The following is a 23,166-nucleotide window of genomic DNA, read 5'->3' as shown; positions in this document are numbered from 1 at the left end:
TTGCTGAAGTCACTAAGACTTCTTGATAAGTATGCCTACAGTTGCAGCTTATAACATCTCTTGAACACAAGAGATCCTGTATTCAGGATCTAATTAATACTAATAAAAGTTAGAACTGGTTATGCAGCACATTTAATGCTAATTTCAATTGGCCATATAATAACATAGTTATCTTGATCAGGTTTTAATCTTCGGTCAAGAATATAGAAAAGTGGAAAAATTTTATTTCTCCAAGTTCATTTCTAGAGATGAAAATAAACTATACATATGTAAAAATTGTACCAAAGGCAGCATAGCCTCTCGGATCAAGGATTTATTTCTATGAGCAGATTTAGCGATTCTGAATCTGTTCATTATTCAAACAGCGGAAGAAAAAGTTGCTGGCAAACAGAGGGACAACAGGCAAAGGATGTTCCTATTGTTTGTTAGTATTCCATCGTACTGTTAAACATGTGCTCCAGTTCTGAATATTGGATTTATAATGAAATGTGTGACTTTGTTGCACAATTTACAGTAAGTTATAATTATCAAAGTCTCCCTTTAAGACTTTTATATTTTCTTTAGAATGAAATGTGAGGAAATGCAAAGACTGCAGCTGTTACACAAAAATGAAGTGGGTTTACCTTATGCATGCTGGTACACGCACACATAAATTCATATAAATATTAGCTATGGTTCATAGATTATGCTCACTTTGGAAACCTCATTTAACAAAACAACAACAACAACCCACCATCACTATTATTTGCAGTGGATGACAATGATTAAGTTTTGATGCCCAGTTCTCTTAAGGCATTTTTGTACAGATAGGAACTCATAATTTCAAAGATTCTTACACTCCAGTTCTGAACAATGAAGTTATTATCATCATTGCTAGTATTGTTCCTATATAATACTTAAAGGCAAAACCAAAAATGCACGTAATAAAACAAAATCAACTATGAATGAAAGTATGTTGTAAAATACTTTAAACAAAAATCCCCAGATTTCCTAGGTGGTAATTTAGTAAGATTTCTCACATTATTGGTCCTTTAATTAACAAACATAATTTGTTTGTCCTTTATCATACCTTTGTAGTCACAATCACCTGTCACATAAATGGAAATAATACGATAATATTCATTCTCCTCAAAATGGAAATGATTTTGAGTCGACACAAATAAAGCACAGGCATACCCATGCTGAAGAAATATCTGTGAGCTTAGAAGTCTAAGACCTTAGCATAGCATATTTATTTCATCAGTTGTTAATCCAAAAATAGAGTGGCTAAATTGCATAAGTGGATGATTCATCACACAGTGAAGTTGCAAATATCAGTAACTTTCCTGAGAAAAGAGGAGAAAGGTGTAAGATGGGCAAGCCAGATAGATACAGTAATGGCCAAAATTGTGGAAACCTTTTGGGAAAAGTGTATTTTTGAGGTTTGATGGCTAATAACACCACTTTTTTTTGGGGGGGGAGTTTCAAGATAATCATATTCCACTGATGGAATGGCCTGGGAATAGCCCAGACCTTCACCTAATTGAAAATCTATGGAGCTGACTAATAAATTTATTAGTCAGAAGCGACCCAGCAATAAAACCCAGTTCATAGAAGCAATCATTCAATCTTGGTTTCACATTGTAACAGCTGCAGAACTAAAAGACTTGCTTCACTTGTAATTCATGGTAAAGGTTACCTAACTAAGTATTAACATAGTGATAATTTTTGTGTATCTCGTTTTTTCTACGTGTTTCACTTTTCTTCTTTATACCGTAACTGCTATTCTAATAGCAAATCCTTCATAAAAGTTATTGCATTACATTCTTGATTACGGTAAATTATCTTTCCATTGATATATAATTTTATGGTACTACTCCCAAAAAAGTGGTGTTATTAGCTAGTTTTAGAAAATACACTCTCCCCAAAAGGTTTCCACAATTTTGGCCACTACTGTAGAACGTTGGCCTAGGTATCTCACAGTACCAGCCAAGAGGAAGGAGTGGCATCATAAGAAAAGTTCCTTAGTTCTTTCACTAAGAAGCCATGCTAGTTGCTACATTATAGTTTCTGGGCTGGCCTCAGGCAGAAAGACCGACAAATTTTATGCCTAGAATTCCACACGTGGAATCAGTGGGGAGAACAAGATTTGTGAATGATTTGAGAGAATGACATTGAGAGAAACATTAAAACATTAAGGTTCTAATGCTTTTAGCCATTTGTGCTTGATAAATACAGAAGCAGTATTAAAAGATTTGTATGTGTGGGCTTGTTGGCATTCTCTGGCTCAGAACCTTTTCTGAGAATCTCTCCCTTCTGCCTCGCAGCTATGATCTCCTGGTAAATACATGCCTTGCATTCTTCATTGTTATTTTAGAGCAGTTGAAAGATAGAGACATTTGCTGAAAAATTAAGGTGAATTTACTTCTTTTATGTGTTGCCAGCTTTTATGGGAAATGAAAATAAAATGTCTTTCTGCTTTCATAGAACTAAGTAATTGATTATACTTTTGAAGAGTCGTGGAGGGCCATAGTTATTTCTTTCTTTTCCCGTCTTTCATAATTAATACCATATGGGGTTTTCAAATAGCAAATAGCTATTCTTGTTGCTATTATTACTATTTGCTATGTAGGGGCATTCTCCTACATTGCTGCTTCTACTTGTTGTTTCAATTTGATGAAAGAGAAACGTGGACCAATTTATTTTATTTATTTATTATATCAATTTATATTGACATCAGAAATAAAATATCAGGTGAACAGCCAGAAAATAGTACAAATATAAATTGTGTCTGAGGCAAATAACTCAGAACACACATAAACACACACACAGAGTAGATTTTTCTCATAAGCTGTTGCTCATTAACCAAGTGGAAGAAAATAGATAGTTTTCTTCCTATTAATGGTGGAAAACTACTTTTTTCTGGGCTTTGCAAGGGTGGTGTTCCTATTTTAGCTGCTACTCTGCCTTTTGGTACAGTTTTGATAGCTCCAAACAAATATCAGCCACCATTAAAAAAAAAAAAGATTGAATTCCCCCATAGCTCTCAGAGCTAGATATTTTTTCTGAGGAAAGACCCTGCGGTTTTAGAAAACTCAGCTTGCCTTTGGAGTGAATTTCATTTTCAACCAAGATGTTCAAGTTTCTCCTATCTGAAAGCAACAAATAAGAACTTGCTTGTGTACCTGTCTTCAGTGAACACTGTCAAAACACAAGAAGTCAAATATCAAAATTGTTTCTTTTTATTATTATTATTATTTCAGTGTGGCATCTCTTCCAGCTTAATCTGGGGTGATGGCAGTGGTGGGTTTCAAAATTTTTTACTACCGGTTCTGTGGGTGTGGCTTGGTGGGCGTGGCATGGCTTGGTGGGCATTGCAGGGGAAAGATACTGTAAAATCTCCATTCCTACCCCAATCCAGAGGAAGCAATTTTACAGCAAAATTCCCATTTCCTCCTGATCAGCTGGGACTTGGGAGGCAGAGAATAGATGGGGGTGGGGCCAGTCAGAATTTTTACTACAGGTTCTCCAAACTACTCAAAAATTCCACTACCGGTTCTCCAGAACTGGTCAGAACCGGCTGAAACCCACCTCTGGGTGATGGGTATTGAACCTCGAATGTTTTGCACACAATTTATATAGTCTGTCATTTAGTGAAGATTACAAATAGATAATTTGTGTTAACCAATCAATAACATGCAAGCTCTTTTGAACGTTACTTCAGTCTCTCACATAATTTTTTTATTTTGTTCTTTCTCTCTCACATCCTTCTACCTCATAAAGTTTTTAAGAGTGGAACAAGACAAAGACAAAGAATGTAATCTGGAATGCACAGGTTCCCCTCAGAAGTCCTTGTGTGCATCTGATGGCAGGACTTTCTTGTCTCGATGTGAATTTCTACGGGCAAAATGCAAAGATTCTCAGCTAGACATTGCCTACAGGGGAAACTGCAAAGGTAAGAAAATTGCCAGATATTCTGTAGGTGATAATTTTTTATTGTTTTCATCTCAGTTTTAGAATGTCAGCTCGTTTAAAAAAAAAAAACCAGTACAGGATGATACATGAGGAACAGGTAGGAATCCAAATTGCATCAATTTGGATTTGTAAATTATGTACCACACTGTAGCCCTGATGTTCCAGGCTCCTGACAGCTTAACATGAATCACTTGCAAAATCTCATCTTGCAGATGTGGCAAAATTATCTATATAAAGGAGCGATGAACATATTAGTGTTTGTTTCCTAGATAATTATTACATCCTTTACACAGCTAAATTGTGGAATACAAAGTATTAGACATATGGGTTCCATCTATAACCAATAGAGCGCAAGCAGAAATCAGCGATGAATTCTTCATTCCCCAACAAAGTTTTTTCTGTAATGTTTATGTATAAATAAGAATCTATTTACGGAAGCATTAATTCAGCATTATTTAAGAGTGCCGTGTTTGCAGGTCTATCTTAACTTATTGTCTACTGTTTGTAGCAAGTAGCGGAAGAAGTGGTAAAGGGCCTCTTAATTACATTATGTTTTGTTCTTAAAAATATATATGCAAAATGAAAACAACAAAGTAAAGTATTCCTTCATCCATGAAATCAGAAGCTGATGCTAGACATAATCAAGAAGGAGCATTAAAATATATTTATTTGTTTGTTTTAGGAAATTTATATTGCCGCCTATTTGCACATGGCGACTCAAGACGGCTTACAGGAATATAAAAACCTCATATATAAAACAATAAAACTAATAAAAGAGGATAATCATATAAATTAATAAAATAATAAAATAAAATACCCCCCCCTCCCCGCCCACCCCTTGACTTGAAAACAGGGAACTATTAATGAAAGATACAAGGACCTAAAAAAAACTTCAATATTTCTTTTTGGATAGGTTGGTTCTGCAGTTATGTTTTATTCAGCCTTAAATACAGGTAGACTTCGTTTATTGAGCGCTCATTAAATGACCTTTCAAAGTTCCAGCTCTCACATCATCCCCACTGTCTCATGACTGAGATCTGGTGCTTCACAATCAGCTTGCACTTACAATGGTTGTAGCGCAGTCACACAATCGCCATCTATGACTTTCCCTGTCAGCTTCCCACAAGCAAAGTCAATGGGGAAGCCGGCAGAGAAAGACACAAGTCTTTCTGATAAGTCTCCCCCACCTAACGGCAGCCACTCCTGGCCCTGCATCTCTCATGGTGCACCTCACTGGCTGATCATGCACACCAGAGGTGGGTTTCAGCAGGTTCTGACCAGTTCTAGAGAACCGGTAGAGGAAATTTTGAGTAGTTTGGTAGTAAAAATTCTGACTGGCCCTGCCCCCATCTATTCTCTGCCTCCCATCTGATCGGGAGGAAATGGGGATTTTGCAGTAACCTTCTCCCGGATTGGGGAGGGAATGGAGATTTTACAGTATCCTTCCCCGCCATGCCCACCAAGCCACGCCCACCAAGCCATGCCATGCCACGCCCACCAAGCTACACCCACAGAACCGGTAGTAAAAATTTTTGAAACCCACCACTGACACACATCCTCTATCTGGCAGCAGCCACCCCCAGCCTCAAATTGTTCGTATACCCTCCATCACCCAGCTGCAGTCGCTTCCTGCCTGCTAAGCCTCTTACAAGCCTCCTGGAGTTTGCAACTTCCTGCTGACTTTTTCCACTGGCTTTGCTTGTGGGAAGCTGCAGGAAGTTGTGAGGAGGTACTTGCTTCACAACCCCCAGTCCTCACTTAACGACAGTAACAGGGACTGCCTGGATTGGCATCACTAAGTGATGCAGTTACATGATCTCACACAGTTACATGATGCCTGGATTGGCATCACTTAGCAATGGAAATTCTGGGCCCAATTATTGTTGCTAAGCAAGGACTACCTGTAACACAAAATAGAGATTGGAGGAATAGGGCATAAAAAATACTGGCCTGTTTGTAATGTTTGGGCAGCACTGTAATACCCACTTAACTCTCTGTAAAGTGTGTGTAAACAAAGAATAATGAAAAAGGTTGGAGTAGAAGCAACGAACCAGAACAGAAATATTTCTAAATAACTTATTTACATATTGGCAAAATGTTTGAAATCATAGTACAGCTATCAATTCCTTTGTACATTTTTGTTGAGTATCTATTGATATTCCTATGTACATATTTTGTTGAATATCCAGATAAGCCTGACTAGGTGGCTCAGTGGCTAAGACACTGAGCACACCAATTAGAAAGGTCAGCAGTTTAGCGGTTTGAATCCCTAGTACAGGTCTCCTGCGTGAGCGGGGGGGGGGGCTGGACTAGATGACCTCCAAGGTCCCTTCCAACTCTTTTACTGTTTACTATATTTGTGATTGTGCTTTGTTTTTGGTTAATCTGACGGATACTTTGGTGCTAATAGGAGCTGAACTACTGTATTGTTTGCCCAAGGAAAAAGTTGAGAAGTTTCCCAGCTTAACTGCAGGGTTTGATTTTCAGCACAATACCATCCTTCTTTATACATAAATACCAGCGATCACAGAGGTTTACCTTCACTTACACTTTATTCAGAAAGAAACAGAGAGAAAGACCACACAGAGACATCTTTGAGAGACAGTTTTGTGCACTGTGCATTCCTCATCTCTCTTAGCTTCAAAAAGCCTCTAAAGCACCAAGAATTCTTTAAAGAGACATTCTGTCTCATCCTTGCTCTGGCTTAAATAAAGCATTCTATAATGCTTTTTTTTTTTTTGATTGTCTAATTGGCTCTACCTTTGTCTATGCTCAGCAGCGATAAAAATCCTCACTGAGCTTTGAAATCCAAACTCCTGTTATTTTCTGTGATAATACAAAGAAGATCTTTTAACAACCACAAAGCAGTTTTGCCCAGCCTGGTGCCCATGTTCTTAGCTACAGTGTATTTTTGTGAGATTATAAGAGTTGAGATCCAACACCTTTGGATAACAGCAAGTTAGAAAAGGTTGACTTTTGACCATAAAGAACTTTTAGGATTGTCTCATATAAAGCAGTGCTGAAAACAACACAAATAATTTAGTTGCATTGTAAGTCCAATGATGTGTGTGTGTGTGTGTGTGTGTGTGTGTGTGTGTGTGTGTGTGTGTTTTCAGGGACCATAGTATAAAACACTTCCTTTTCCTCCCCTCCCCCCCCCCCGCTTTCTTTCACTCTGAACTTCTAGTGATGGGTCAAATTTTTCAGTCCTTTCTGGAGTTTGGTGGATGTGTTAAGCCTAGCACAGTTTTGACTACATGATATGGGAGTGCTCTCAGGGATGGGCTGCTGGGGGTTCGTAGGGGTTTGGGAGAACCTCTAGCTAACATTTTGTGCAGTTCAGAGAACCCCCAAATCACACTCCTGGCTGGTCCCACCCCCCTTTCCCTCCCCTTTCAGGAGTCCCCACGGGGCCTGTTATGAATGCAGGGAAGTGCAGGGCGCATGCGGAGGCTCAGGGAGGGTGCAAAATGGGCCTACTGGAAGTTCGGGAAGGCCGGATGTTTTGGCCCTCCTGGAGGCTCAAGGAAAGCCTCCAGAGACCGGGGAGGGCAAAAACACCCCACCCCCTGCCGTGGTGCAGGAGGCCAATTAGGCCATGCCCACCATGCTATTTACAGCATCTTTGTAATTTTCCATCCACACCACTGCCTCATTTTTCAACACTTTCCCCAACCCTCAATTCTGGCTTTGTATGCATTTGTTCTTAAGGTTTTGTCTTGTGCATCCAGAATTACCATCTCTGTCTCTTTGTTCAGCTTTTCTCTTAGCCTTTGTTAAGGCTTGTTGTTATCTGCTTAGTAGTAGTTCTTCTTCTTCTTCTTCTTCTTCTTCTTCTTCTTCTTCTTCTTCTTCTTCTTCTTCTTCTTCTTCTTCTTCTTCTTCTTCTTCTTCTCCTCCTCCTCCTCCTCCTCCTCCTCCTCCTCCTCCTCCTCCTCCTCCTCCTCCTCCTTCTCCTTCTTCTGTGTATGTGTGTTAACCATGTAATCCTTGCCTCTTTTTCTGTTCTTCATTTGGTCCTTCTTCTATCCCAGTTAGGTCTCTCTGCTTTCTTTCTGTTCTTCACTGTCCTTCAGATATTCTTCCAATGCTCTTTTTTTCCTTCAAATGTCTGGTGTTATTAATAATTCCTTTCCTATTATTTTTCCAGATTTTGGTAACCTTAAGTTTTGAAGACTCTGTTACTTGAAACTTATTGGAGACCAGTCAAACATGCCTTTTCCAGCCGAGTTGTGCTGGTTTCAGAACCTCAAAGATTGCAGCACATTTCACCAATTGAAGGTCTTTCTTATTATATGATAAAAGCAGAGGTGAAATGCTACCGGTTCGCTCTAGTTCGTGCAAACTGGTAGTGATAAAAACTACTGGTTCATGTGAACCAGTAGTAAAAAAAAAAACCCTACCGGTTCAGGCAAACTGGTACTTAAAAAAAGCTACCAGTTCAGGCAAACCAGTAGTTAAAAAAAGCTACCGGTTCCTCTGAACCGGTATTTCCAATGATCAGCTGTGCAGCGGGCTTTAGCTTTGCTAGAAAGCAGGAAATCCTGTTTTCTAGTGAAGCTAAATCGTGCACCATAGTGGTGCCTACGGAACATGCATGCATGCACACAGCGTGCATTTGGTATGCTGCATGCGCACCAAAGCGCACATTTGGCGCACAGTGTGCATGCACGGCCAGCAAACCCATAGCAAACTGGTTTGGATTTCACCACTGGATAAAGGTGAAGAAAATCTTTTTTCTAGTGGATAAATTCTGTGCTCCCTGATGTACTAGTTGTGAAATGAGCAAAATGAGCAAAAGTGCCAGATGTCAGGGTTCTGACTGAGCAGGTTAGGAGCAGGTTAGGGAAGCTCTGTGAGTTGACATTAGATTTGGTGAGAGAAAACGAAGATGAGGTCATGTCAAAAATTTGTCCTGCACTTTTTCCCTGTCAACTATAAATCAGTTTGATATACATAGTTTCCTTTTGAAATTTCTAGTTTTGAATTTAGATAAAATTATATGCTTTAAAAAATTTATTCTACCGTGTTTCCCCAAAAATAAGACCCTGTCTTATATTTTTTTGAACCCTGAAATAAGCGCTTATTGCCATGCGTTCAAAAGCCCAATTGGGCTTATTATCAGGGGATGTCTTATTTTGGGGGGAAACAGGGTATTTCGTAAGGAACAAAAAGAACAAGGGATATGTCTATCGTTGTAGAGATCAATGCTTTGTGCTCTCCTCAGCTTCCTACTCTTTGATTCAGTTCCAAGGGGAAGACATCATGAAGAAATTCACCTCATTGGACTTTTTCAGAGAAAGAGATGTGGGCAAACAGGGAGGCTTCCAAGTGATATAAAGACATATAATCAAAAGTAACAATAGTGGCACAGGCAAACACTGCCCCTCCAATAATAAAAAAAACTACCCATCACGAAGACAAATTGGAAATAAGTTCTCAAATGTTCTAAGAATAAGGTATTCTTCAAACAGTCTGGTGCTGCTATAAATGTGACAGGATTTATAAACATTAAACAGAAATGTAGAAGGGATCTTTCAGCCACCTCAAAAAACAGCATTAACTAAACACAACACAAATCACCACCCCACAGATTTTCTTCTGGCGATGGACAGAATAGCTCCTGGAATTTCTTCTGAATGCCTTCCTTCCCATCCCCAAATATCAAATTTGCTTTCTCTGGAATTCTGGATGGAATTTGTGTTCAGCCTTTTCATGATCAGGCCCATTGAATTCGGTTTGGCAATTAATCATGACTAGTGATGAGTGTGCTGGTTCAGCTCAGCTCTCAAAGCTGCCTGCCAGTGGTATGTGCTATGTGCTATGTGGTGAGGTGAATGATTGTTGCTTCCCCTCAGTGATGGTGATTGGGATGACTCAGTGTTGGAGGCACCAGTAGCTATTTGTCTATGCCAACACCGAATGCTAAGCCTGTCGCTATGAGGATTCTTGAAAGAATTTGGATGTGTGTGAGATATTCTCCTTCATAGGAAATCACAAGAAATTTCCCCCACCCCACTCCATCTGCTGACTGAGTCCCCCAGCTGTTAGTAATGAATTGAGATGAAAGGTTTTAGTCCCTGAATGGCATCTCTTCAGCTTACACCTCAAGCATCTTCAAATCGCACATCTGCAATCACTACCAGCTTACTGGATCTTGTCTCGATTGTGAACAGTATTTATAACAGACGTGTCTAATGGAGATAAAACAGATTTCTTTTTCTGCTGAGTGGTCAAGGCAGCAACATTAATATCTACTGTAGCTCCTTCTCCTGTCCAATGAATGGAAATAGCAAGAATCCAGTTTAGCCTTTCTGCACAGTTAGCAGATTCCTAAATTATATTGAGGAGACTTTCAGTTTTCAAGGCTGGCTTTGATGAAGTGCTAACATATAATAGATATTGCAGAAGGGATTAGACTTTGGAACATCCTTTATTTGTTAATAATAATTATTATGAGCTTTTTTTCTCTTTGTAGGTCAATGGATTTTATGGATCTAATGGAACATGGGCTTGCATAGCTGATTGGTCCCCAGGGTATCTCAAGCAGAAGTTCCTATATCCTACTCTTATAATCAATGCTTTTTGGAACTCCCAGCCCCTCCCCCCGGGAAAGCACATTTTGAATCCTACCAGATCAACTCTTCAAGAGAAAATCCTTTCTTCATTTATTCAGAAGGAAAAGAGTATTCTGGCTTTCTTTTGCTTTCAGTGGCTTAGCAGAGTGACTGGGATGTGGGAGAAGCTAAAATCCTTATCAGAATAAGGGTACAAATTCCAGAAACTATGCATTTAGTATGGTTGGTCATATAATCAGCCAGATATTTAGACTGGAACTGGCATTTTTATCAATCTATCGAGCCCTCCCCAAGGACATGTGATGGACAGATGTTGTTTTATGTGTTAAATATATCCTTGGAGGATGTAAGTTGTTACAAGTAAAGAAGTTCTTTGCAATTGACCGGTATTGACTTAGTCAATGCTGATGGTGTTCAAGTGGTACTCCAGATGTTTGGGGATTGCACCCAAGGCACCCATGACTATTGGTACTATCATTACTTTCTTTTTCCACAGTTGTTTTACTTCTCATGAATGAAGACAAATATACGTGTCCTAGGATAATGTTGCAGGATCCTATCTGGGTTGGTCGTTGGGACCAGATATTTAATCTTCCAAGCTTTCAGACTCATGCTGGAATCCATCTTCAGGGCACTTCTCTCTAGCAGAGTGTGACAGACCCAGATTATATCCTATTTTATGTTTATATGTAGGTCTTTCTATTTTATGATTTTCTCCAATTCTGTCTCTTCTCTTCTGCTATCTCTAGATATTGCAATGTTCACTATCCAGACTGTTTTGTCTTTCTTATCAACAATTGTTAAGACTGGGCAGGTGCTTGTCTGTTTGAATTCTAAAGTCCCAGAGCATTTTAGCTTCTTCATTTTCTATTGCTTTGTCTATTTTGTGGTCTCACCAGATCTTGCTTGTGTCAAAGTTCCAGAAAACCCCCGACTCCCAGTAAAGACACGGAAGCAGGCATTTTCCAAAGTTCTCTTTACTAGCAATAGGTAAACTGGCACATCTGGGAAATCCTGAATCTGAAAAACCCGGGCTTTCCTTCACTAATACAAAGCTCCCAAAACCAACCCCTTTCTCCCCTTTCGGTCACATGCTCCAATCACCGTCGGTTTCGCCTCGGCCCAGCCCTTGACCACTCCTCCTCCAGATGCTGCACCACCCTGACCTTGACTGATATGAAAAACTGTTATTATGTCTACTAACTCCCCTCTCCTAAATCCCCCCCTCCTATTTTCCCACACATGAGGAGATGGCAGCATTGAAGCTTCCGGCTTAATATGGCTTCCAAGGCTGACAGCTTGCAGATAAATGGTATTTTTTGCAAATATCCCAGGGCACCATTGTTGCTACTTTGTCATGCTGTAGTTTGCAGTCTGTCTGTGTGGATTACCATGCAGTGGCTAACTAGGTGGTCCACTGTTTCTTCAGCTTCTTTGCAGAGAATGCTTGAACAATTTGTTATAGTCAGCATCGCCACTTTACTCATCATCTGTAACTCCAGATAACTTACATACACGTTAAAAAGCACCATTCCAAAAATTATCCTTTGAAGATCCAGACAAATCTCACCAGTGTGAGAAATTTTCATTTATTCCAATTCCTTTTTTTTTTTTTAAACTATTAGAGGGCTTTGTCTTTTTTGCCATTACACTGATCTTAGGAGATGTTAGCAGAGATATTGTCAAAGACTTTTTGAAAGTCCAAGCATGCAATATCTATTGGGACATCTTGTTTGTGTGGTTGCAGACAAGGTGCCCCAATAGATCGTGAGAAAAGACCTACTTTCTTAATTTCATTTTCGTTCTTTTTTTTCACAAAGCTTACTTTTTAGGAATTTGTTTATTTCCCCTTTAATAATACTTTTGACCATTTCCTCTAGAACAGATATGAAGTTAACTGGCCTATAGTTTTGTTTTTTACTCATAGCCCTTAAATAAAAAATGGTACCACCCAGTCTTTTTTTTTCCAGTGTAGGAGCAGTTGATAAACAGAAGATGCATATTTTCAGAGAAATAAATTGCTAACTTATGTTTAAGAATTATTTAAGACTTCTTGAGTAGATACCATCTTAATCCAGAGGTTTATTTAGCTTTAGCTTCTCATTTTGCTTTTAACTCTTGTTTCACCTATTTGTCTCGGTTCATCAGATGTTCCCTCTGAAATACCGTAGCCAGCTCAAGCACAGATCTCTGTCTTATGTCTTTAACAGTGAAGACAGAAGCAAATAATTCATTCTGATTTTCTTCTATCTCGTTCTTCTTCTTTTAGGAGACATTTAATTGTCTCGTCATCTAACAGCCCAATGGCTTCTGTGGTCTGTTTCCTATTCCAGATATACTTGAAAAATGCTTTATTACTTGCCTAAATGATCTTTCTCATGTGCTCCTGAAAGTGCTTTTTTATTTTTTATCACTTGCTTTCATTTCCTTTGATAGAGTTCCTATATGTTTTTATCTGGGCTTCTTTTTTGGGGGGGGGGGGATGACAACTTTGACCTTGTTTGTTAACCACACTTGGTGATTTCTTTGTCTTTGTGATATTTTACATAAAGTATTCTTCCCGCCCAAGGGTCTCTAACATAGTAATTTTGAATTATTTCCAAGTATTTTGGAGCGAACTATTTCTGCTTGTTTTTCCCTTTTAATTCCTTTAGGTTTGGGAAATGGTTCTTCTGAAGTTAAATGTCACTTTACCAGCAGTGAAATCCGGCTGGATCTATCCAGCTTGCGCAATCCGGTAGGGCTGGCAGCGGGAGGATCCGCCCTCTTCTGCACATGTGCAGAGTCTTCTGCACATGGGCAGAGGGTCAAAAACGGGACGTGATGACCCGCCAGGACGTCATCACGTCCTGTTTTTGACCCTCTGCCCATGTGCAGAAGGCTCTGCACATGGGCAGAAGAGGCACGTATGAGCGTAGCAAGCGTGCAGGTGCATGCGGGTTCTCATTTCAGATCCGGTAGCGAAGGTAAGTGCATTTTACCCCTGCACTTTACCCATATCTTTAGGTAAGATATTTCCTTACCTAAATAGAAAAACAGAATAACCATGCATTGTCCTAACTTACTGAAAAAAAGTGACTTATGACCATTTTTCACACTTATGACCATTGCAGTGTCCTCATGGTCATATGATTTACATTCACATGCTTGGCAACTGACTCACATTTGTGACAGTTGCAGTGTCCCGGGGTCATCTGGTCACCTTTTGCAACCTTCTGACAAGCAGAGTCAATGGGTTAACCCAGATTCACTTAACAACCTGTTACTAACTTAACAACTGCCAGGATTCACTTAACAAATGTAGCAAGAAAGGTCATAAAATGGGGCAAAATTCACTTAACAAATGTCTCACTTAGCAATGGAAAATTTGGGCTCAATTTTGGTCGTAAGTTGAGGACTACTTGTACTTCCTTTCTGCTATGTGCTGTGGAGGCTTTGATTGTGGCAGTGGCCCCAAAGTGATCTGCCTCTTGTCCCTGTTGTGTCCCAACAAGGCAAAATACAGCTTTGTCTAGGACTAAGGAGCCATGACTACTCTCTCTCTCTCTCTCCTCTCTTTTTGCTCCTTTGCTGGCATATTTTTTTCTGTCCTGATGGCAGATTGTGGAAGCAGCTGACAGATTGTGGTTTAGGTTGGAAGAAAGCAATTTAATTGGCAGAAGTGGCTGGAGCTGTCTTGAGTGCTTACATAAGCAGAAAAGTGTGTAAATTTAACAAGTTTTTTTTTAATGTGTCTTATCTTAACCCCCCTCAAGCCACTGAATTTGTTAGTTGGGATTTCATTTTTAAATTAATTTAGTAGACAAGTGGCTTTGTAAAAAAAAAAAAAATCCTTAAAATCTAGTAATCATCTCTAAAAAAAAAAAGTAACACCAGTTTAATAGCTTCCAGGTTTTTGATGTGGAGAGGAACTATAAGAGTCTTACTACTTATAGATAACAGCCACAGGATAGAGGCGAGGGAGTCTGAGTAATATTATTCTGAAGATGTAAGAGAGAGGAAGGGAAAGAGCCATGGAGGTGAGGGAAAGGCAGGAAACCCAGAATTGTCCAAATTGTGTGAACTGATTGTATGTTTCAGATTAGTACCATCTGTTCAAAAGGTTTGTGGATTTAAATAAATTCTGTGTGTTTGGTTCAAGAGCAGTTAAGCATCTGTGTCTTGCCTTAGGAGATATTTTGCTTCAAACATTCCATATTGACTATTTTCTAAATAGCTTTTCTTGAATGATAAATGTTGTTTTGATTTGTTAAATTAATGTCATATACCGTATGATTATACGACATTAATCAAATAAATAGCTGAACAAACGGGATAATTTTGTACATGATTATGCTATGGAATTTCTTTACAATGCAGCATTTTTACAATGCCCCACTGAAATTAATTTAGTCACACAGCATGTGGTTATTTTCTTGTGATTAAATGAGGATGTTTAAAAGACATATTTCTGATTTTACATTCTCTGGGTTAAATATCTAACATCAAACTAGCCTATAAAACTAAGCTACAACATGATTTCCTTGCCTGTTTGTGCAAGAACAAAACAACATGGGAGTCTTCCATTCCCCTGAATAAATCTTGATAGTCTCACCCATATATCTGTTCAGAAGTCAACTATAATTTCATATCCCTACACCCGTTCTGCTGCCTAAGATTCTGATGCTAAATTATGAGCAAGAAATCAATGCAGCTGGATTTATTTTATTCTTACAATGTACAGAATTGGTGAGATTAGTTTATTGTCAGCTGAGTATATTATTAAAAAGAAAGTAAAAAGTACAATTACAGTTTTGAGAAATAAGCATCAGATACCGTGACTTTGAAATTGGCTTATTTTCCTAAATGTATTAACCTCGATTAACCACTGTTAGCCAGACTAGGACAAAAAAAAAAAAAATTGACACTACTTGGAAGATTGAAAACTAATACAGGTAGTCCTTGACTTCTGACCACAACTGAACCCAAAATTTCCATTGCAAAGCAAGGCAGTTTTCAAGTGAGTTTTGCCCCATTTTATGGCCGTATTTGCCACAATTGTTAAGCAAATCATTGCCGTTGTTATCCGAATCACAAGATTGTGAAGTGAAACTGGCTTCCCCATTGTCTTTGCTTGTCAGAAGCTGGCTGGGAAGGTTACAAATGATAATCTCATGACTGTAGGAAAGTGCAACCGTCATAAATACATGCCAGTTGGCAAGTGCCCTAATTTTGATTGTGTGACCATGGGGAAGCTGCAACGGTCATGTGAAAAGTGATCACAAGTCACTTTTTTCAGTGCCATTGTCAATTCAAATGGACACTAAATGAATGGTTTTAAATCAAGGACTTCCAGTACTCAAAGCTATAAGGTAAAAAGAAAAGGTGAACACCTGGTTAATATAGCATACCCTAATGCAGTGATGGCTAACCTTTTCCGGATCGAGTGGCCAAAGTGCATGCACATGCCTGAACCCCCAAAATGCATTGCCCACTGTGCCCTCATGTATGCACGCACAGGACCCCACACACACTTCATTCCCAGCACATGCGTGCATGCCCCCTGCAATGCCCTGCCCCCACACATGCACATGTTCCCTCCGCATGTGCCCTGTCGTCACACATGTGCGCACAACTCCCCTGCATGTCCCCCTGCATGCACGGCAAAGATCTGAAGACCAGCTGGCCAGCAGGAGGCACACACATGCACGGCAGAGTTGAATTGGGGTGATAGCTCCTGTGCCCACAGAGAGGGTGCTGCATGCCACCTCTGGCACTCATGCCATAGGTTCACCATCATGGCCCTAATGTGATCTTAGTGAGTATCTTGCTATCATATTCGCAGCTGAATATTTTTTGACTTTAGTGGAAGCATTAAAAAAGCTATCAGTTTCTTGATTGTTAAATTGGCAGTCTTAAGAACGCATTGTGAGATTGTGATGCAGATTCCATCCACTATTGACTTGTATGCAACATTGTGAGGTATGTTTGAAAGGATGAAGCTTATACCTTAATGTCACAATGCACAATTCAGCATCTTGATATCATTCTGTCTAGGCATTGATGAATAGCACTTAGACTTGTATATCATTTTCTAGCACTTTACAGTCCTCTCTAAGTGATTTACAAAGTCAGCATGTTACCCCCAACAATCTGCATTTTCATTTTGCCAACCTCAAAGGGTGGAAAGCTGAGTCAACCTTAAGCCAATCAGGATTGAACTGCTGACAGTCAGCAGAGTTAGCCAACGATACTACATTCTAACCACTGTGCCATCATGGCATACGGTTTAGATAATTATTGGATCAGCTGGTTTAACTTAACCAAGAGAACTTGGTTATTTCATTGTGTTTTATTTCATTGTGTTTTACTTCATTTATATTTATATGATGAATCATATTCAGAACCTAGAATCTAACTGAATCCAATGCAATATTAGAGAATATTTTCAGTTAAAAATTGTTTTATTTTTCTTTTGTCAATAAACACCTGCATTTTAAAACCATTTGCCTAAATTGACCAAACATTGTCGATGTTTTGCTAATCCTAGTTTTAGAACACCAGTATTTCTATTCTGTTAGATGTATTGTTTTAGCAATTTCAGAAATCATATAAGAGAGCTTGGAGTTACATCTAGATTTTTATACACTCTAAATATTAGACATACTGTAAAGAGGAAAGCTGGCTTCCTTTGGTGATAATTCATATAGAATAACATCTTATAATTCTATCAGCACTAAATCTTTGGTGCAATCCATTTTATATCCTATGGAAGAATAGATCCCAATGCATTTTAGTGGAATTTGCTCCTGAGCAAATGTATAATCATAACCCTCCTGTGTTGGAATTTAGATTGCTTTTCCTTTTGACATTTAAACCACATCTGCAGTAAAAATGAAGACAGAAGTCCACCGAAAGAGAGATTTATTTTCAGTTAAAACACTTGCTTCATTAAAACCATATGTCTGTAAGTAGCACATGAGCAAACATATGAGTTTAGGCTAAGGCATATGGTGCAAAAGCTGTGCTGACCATTGCACTTTATTTTTAAAATAATATTAGCTGTTAACAACCATAGTATAGTCATAGATTGACTACAGCAAGAGTTTTGGTGTGAATGGAAGACTTCTCTGATATACAGCAAAGACAAAGCCGATTATGGAATGTGTTCTAAAGGATTCCTCATTTGGGAGATGTTTTTCTCTTTCAAATTTCAAGAGGCATTTCTAATGCAACCAGGAAGCACAGATTTTTGAATAGCAGAAATTTGTCATTCAATGTTCATTTTTATTCTTTCCAACACAGTGAAATATTGGAAATAAATTATGTGTAGTATAGTGGGAGAAGCTGGCAAAGGAAATAACAAGTTTTAAAAAGGACCAGATAAGGCCAGGGACTCCTGAGAAAAAAAACATCTTCCCCAAAATCCCCCAATGCTCCTTTGAGCCAGAGCTCAGAATGCTGCTGATAATAGAGAGTGTAGAGACTATAGATCTGTGATGGCGAACCTATGGCACAGCGCCATCGCCAGCTACTGTTCCAGGTTCCGTCATGCGCATGTGGCGCCAACCAGCTGGTCTTTGCTACTTCTCATTCAGTTAATAGGCCCCTTTCATTTCCTTACACTGGCAGTAATGTGGATGGCATTTTAGGGAATTATGTGCACAAGAAGACGTGCCTGAATATAATTTAGACTTCAGTATTAATTAGCTTTCTAACTGACCAATGCTACAAGCTCTGAAATAACAGGCCTTAGCGCGGCAGCCAGCTGCTCTTCCAGGTTCCAGCGTGCCGGAAGAGCAGCTGACCGCCATGTGCATGCACACCAGCCAGCTGCTCTCTTCCAGGTTCCAGCACTCCGGCACACGCACATGTGCTCCAGTTTCAGCACCCAGTGCCGAAAATGTTAGCCATTTAGATGATGATCTTGACAAAGTTAGGTCAGATCTGTTACCAAAGCCTTACCAAAACGTAGATTAAGTCCAAGAAGAAAAAAAAGAGAGCAAAAAGTATGCATAAGCTTGCTCAAATAGAAACAACCCTAATTCACCTAGGGAAAAGAGCAATAACATTTAGAATTATATACCACTTCACAATGCTTTACAGCCCTCTCTAAGCGGTTTACAGAGTTTACATATTGCCCCCAACAATCTGGGTCTTTATTTAACCGACCTTGGAAGGATGGAAGGCTGTGTCTACTTTGAGCCGGTCAGGATCGAACTCCTGGCAGTGGACAGAGTTAGACGGCAGTATTGCATTCTAACCACTGTTCCACCAGGTGTGGCTAATTTTGGTGTTAGGATTGAAGAAATTCCAGATGTCATGGTTTGAATGCTTTCCCTAACTTTTAAAGTGTACTTTGGCTAGATTTTTCAAAATGTTTGAGCTTTCAGCCATAAATGAACAAAATTTGTGTGAACCCAGAGAACATCATTTTTAATAACCGTATCCCAAGTTGTAATAGATAAGATTTACAAAGAAATCTAATTAAAGATTTAACAAAAGTAAATATAAAACAAGAGTACAGCTACAATTTATCTGTATGACACATGCCACATCCCCCCCCCTTTTTTTATCCAGAAAGCTTGGGGTGGGGGGGGGAGAGGGTGAGAGTCCCAAATTGTAATTTGGTTAGCATTACCCATTGGAGTTATTGATGAGATCCCAAACAATAAATCTATGTGTGTGGAGTTCTGTGTTTGGAGACCTGAGACTGATTTACTATTTTTGCCATTGCTGTCATATTTTTTTCCAGAATTTTTTTTTTAATTTTTGCAACTTTTGTCACATTTTCTGCTCATGGTATATTGGTGCCCCTGTAGAAAGAGTTAATCTTTGTGGGCTGTGTTTCCTATGTGAATAAGTCAATTGGAAGGAGGGCTCTCTGAGGACGCTTTTAAGGACTTTTCGAAAATGGCTCTTCTAAAACAAAACTTTTTAAGATTCCTTTGTGTTTATTCCTCTGCTTTCTTCTGATGACATTATGAAAACAAGTTCAAGTTTTTAGAATACCAATTAAGTTGAGCTACACATGGAAATTGAATTAGGAACTTGGCCCAGCGTCCATATCAGGTTTCTATAATCATCCATTGATTATAGAATGTAAAATGAATGTTACATGAATGTAAAGTCCTCTGAGCTCTACTTTGTACTTAAACAAATGTTTTTGTTTGACTTAGAACAAAGTGTTTAATTCCAGTAACATTCACAATAGATGTTTCTGAACCAATAGGCACATTTTAAAGTTTACGAAAACATTATGAGTTTGTTGCCAAGAGTCTATGATAGGGTGAGTTTGCTTCCCACCATTCTTCTAATTGTCCAGGGTCCAGGGTTTTTTTTCTTGACAGGTTTCCAAATAAAGCACTGGAGCTTCAACAGATGCCTTTATTTTTAAAGAATGACTTTTGTGGTAAATAGGGCATGCTTGGAAATAAAATATATTGTGAGTGGCTGTCACTTTATTTTTCAGCTCTGTTCATTCATAGCTTTCAACTAAGCATGGGAAGCCAGTATAAACAGCAAACTGGGGCTGCAACAAAGGCAAATTTTGTGATATTCCCATTTGCGCAGGGATTAATATTTCATCTCATTTCTTCAGATGTTTCACGATGTGTGGCAGAGAGGAAATATACCCAAGAACAAGCACGCAAGGAGTTCCAGCAAGTATTCATCCCAGAATGCAACGATGATGGGACTTACAGCCAGGTTGATTGAAACAATTTTTGATTATTCATTTGATCTATTTCTTTCTGTGCTTAACTCTCTTTTTGTGACCACTGATTGGTTCTAAAGTGCTCTGTGTTGTTTCTGAAATAAAAACAGCTCATAAGAAGATATCTAACTGTTAAATTCCTAAGTTCTGAAGGATGTTAAGATGAAGATCTCATGCTACTTCCAGCAGTATTGTGAAAGTGTCTCCTGTTTCCTGTCTCATTTCTTGCAAGTGTTGTAAAAACTCAGCCAGATATATACAATGATATCCAATGCTGCGTTAGTACATTTCTGCTATTTTTGATTGTCTCCTCCTTTCCTCCACCCAGTAGAATCCTGCTTGTTCTCAAAAAGTAGTTTGGAAGTTTGAGGACTCTCCAGAAAAAGTTGTGAGGATGTATAGAAATCTGGAGACTCCATTTCAATTGTAGATGGAAGAAACTCCATTACATTGTAGATGGAAGAAACTCTACTAAATGCAAAGTTGCAAACATGTTATTGAAATTTGGGTTACCATCTGTTGAATTACTTATTTATTTTAGTTAAAAGTGAATGCTTATTAAGCAGCACAGCCATATTACTTATAGCATTTTACAGCACAAACTGTGGAGTCCTTGGTATTCTCTGAGTTTGGTTGTTTGCTTACAGATGTTTCACTATCCAACATCATCAATGCCAATGACTGTGAAATTATATATAGTAGTTTGTTCTGACAGTATTGATGGGAGTGTAATTTTCTCCTTGGCAGTTCCTTGATTAGGGTATTGTTTTCTGCTTGATTGTTTGGCTGGTATTAATCCCTGCTTATTTGAGTGTAGGATCCCTAAATAAGAAGTTTTCATTGTATCTTCGGATTGCTAGTTAGTGTTCATGGATGCATCCTGTTAAGTTTTCTGCCAGTCTGTCCATATAGTAGTTGTTACAGTCCTTACACTGTATGTTGTAGATGACTCCTATTTTTTTTTCTTGGGCTATTAGGTCTTTTAAGTTGTTTTGGAAGACTTTATTTTGTTTGTATTCTCCAGTGATGCTGTGTGATTGTAATTATTGGTTATTTTTGAGATGTTTTTGATGTATGACAGTATTATGCTTTTCATAGCTTGTGTTGGTTGTGCTGTGGTGGATTAAGTGGTCAGGCACTTTTTAATTAAGTTGCATGGATATACATTTTTTAGAAGATATTAAATAGATGGTCTCTTTTTTTTTCTGTGTTATGTTGTGTTGTTCTGTGTTGCTGAAGTACATTTGTACTCATCTGAATAATGTTCTTACATAGCTCTTCTTGTGGGAGGTTGGATTTTTATTTTGGTAATGGAGCACTGGGGTAGTGCGGGTTGTCTATCAAAAACTAGTATGAGTTCTCTATCAAACCAAAGACACAGTAACACAAAAAGAAGAAAAACACGAGTCTACAACATATAATAGAAAGACCTGTAACAGCCACTTTGCAGGCTAGACAAGCAGAGGATTAGCAAAGCACATCCATGAACACAAACTTGCAATCAAAAGACATGATGAAAACTCCTTAATCTTACAACTCATGGACAGATTCAACCATAGTTTCTTCTGGAAACATTCTAGACCAGACTACATCCAAAAAATTAGGGAATTCCTGGAACCTTGGCATTTAGACAAATCAGCCACTAACAGATATATAGAGACAAATCACATTTACACGTCATTCAAAACAAATAATAGAAGGAGTAAAAAGCAGACTATACCCAGATAAGCAGGGATAAATATCAGATAAAAAAAATCAAGCAGAAAACAATACCATAATCAAGTAAGTACCAACAAGAAAATCACAACCAATATTGTCAGGGCAAGTTATGTATGTAAACAGGGAACAAACCCCACACCACAAATATTGATGTTGTTACCTAATTGCGTAATGAAATGTTTGCAAGGAAATAATCAAGCACAGAGAACTCCAAGGATCTCCTTAATTAATGGAGTGTTGGGATGAATATCCACTCCACACTTTAATAGAGCGCACAAACACAAGAAAGAGATGCTTGTGATTTGTGAACAAGGAGCCATGGGTCTTAGTTTTTGCATGCATTGTGTAAGTTAGCACATATGAAGTATTTTGAATCAAAATGTATGGTCCTGTGATGCATCTTTTCACCTAGTTAAAGATCATGACAATGACAGTTTTAGTAGAGTATTTATTTATAAAATTTATAGGGCATTCATTTTACCTCAAGGTACTTCTGGGCAGATTATATAGATAGAACAGTGGCATTTATTTATTTATTTATTTATTTATTTATTTATTTATTTATTTATTTATTTATTTATTGAAAGTAATTATATTCTTCCTGTTATTTATGAGCTCAACGCAACACATGTTGCACTCTCTCCTCATATAAACAACCTATTGAGAATCCTAGGGCTGAGAGGGAAAATAGCTGTCCCAAAGTCATCCAGAGAGTTGTTTTTGTCTGGAGTGGACCAAAGTCTGGGATTTCGTTGTCCAACTTCATAAACACTAAAGCAAACTAGTTCTCACTCCACCATTGGTTTGTGCTTTTGGAAATAAGGGAAATAAGAGAAGAGTGCTCTAAAGCGGCAGGTTTTTGGAGAAATATTTCTTTACTGGTATTCCCCCACATTGACGAAAATAAATGGACAAGCTTAATTCATATTACATCACCATACTATATTAATTTGCGAAAGGTTGTGACTCAATTTGAAATTGAAATTCAACACACTCAACTCTGGTTGAACAAGCAACTCATTATATTTTTCTATCCATGCAAGTTAGGGGGGAAAAAATGACTGAATGAGTTGTTACTGAATATCCACTGAAGATATTATTAGTTATTCCCCAATCAGATCACGGGGTTCAGCTTTTGTCTATTCTCATTCAAGTTTCAAGCTACAACCATTTAATATAGCCCATAAAAACAAATGAGCCTATTGATTTTGATATGATACA

The 23,166-nt window shown here is 38.5% G+C and overlaps 1 protein-coding gene across 1 annotated transcript in view; it reads left to right on the top strand.

Annotated features, from left to right (window-relative positions):
• SMOC2 (SPARC related modular calcium binding 2) overlaps nucleotides 1-23,166 on the top strand; it is a 130,875-nt gene that overhangs the window by 35,665 nt on the left and 72,044 nt on the right. Inside the window, exons 2-3 of the mRNA XM_070951204.1 lie at nucleotides 3,763-3,934; nucleotides 20,113-20,219. Of these exons, the coding sequence (XP_070807305.1) occupies nucleotides 3,763-3,934; nucleotides 20,113-20,219 (279 nt within the window). The remainder of the gene's footprint in view (nucleotides 1-3,762; nucleotides 3,935-20,112; nucleotides 20,220-23,166) is intronic.

This window comes from Pituophis catenifer, unplaced genomic scaffold, assembly GCF_029215685.1.
Source record: "Pituophis catenifer annectens isolate HBS135680 unplaced genomic scaffold, rPitCat1.0.hap2 SCAF_1, whole genome shotgun sequence".
NCBI classification, from domain to species: domain Eukaryota; kingdom Metazoa; phylum Chordata; class Lepidosauria; order Squamata; family Colubridae; genus Pituophis; species Pituophis catenifer.
Note: the sequence above shows the minus strand (reverse complement) of the source record. Positions and strands in the feature narration are given on the sequence as shown.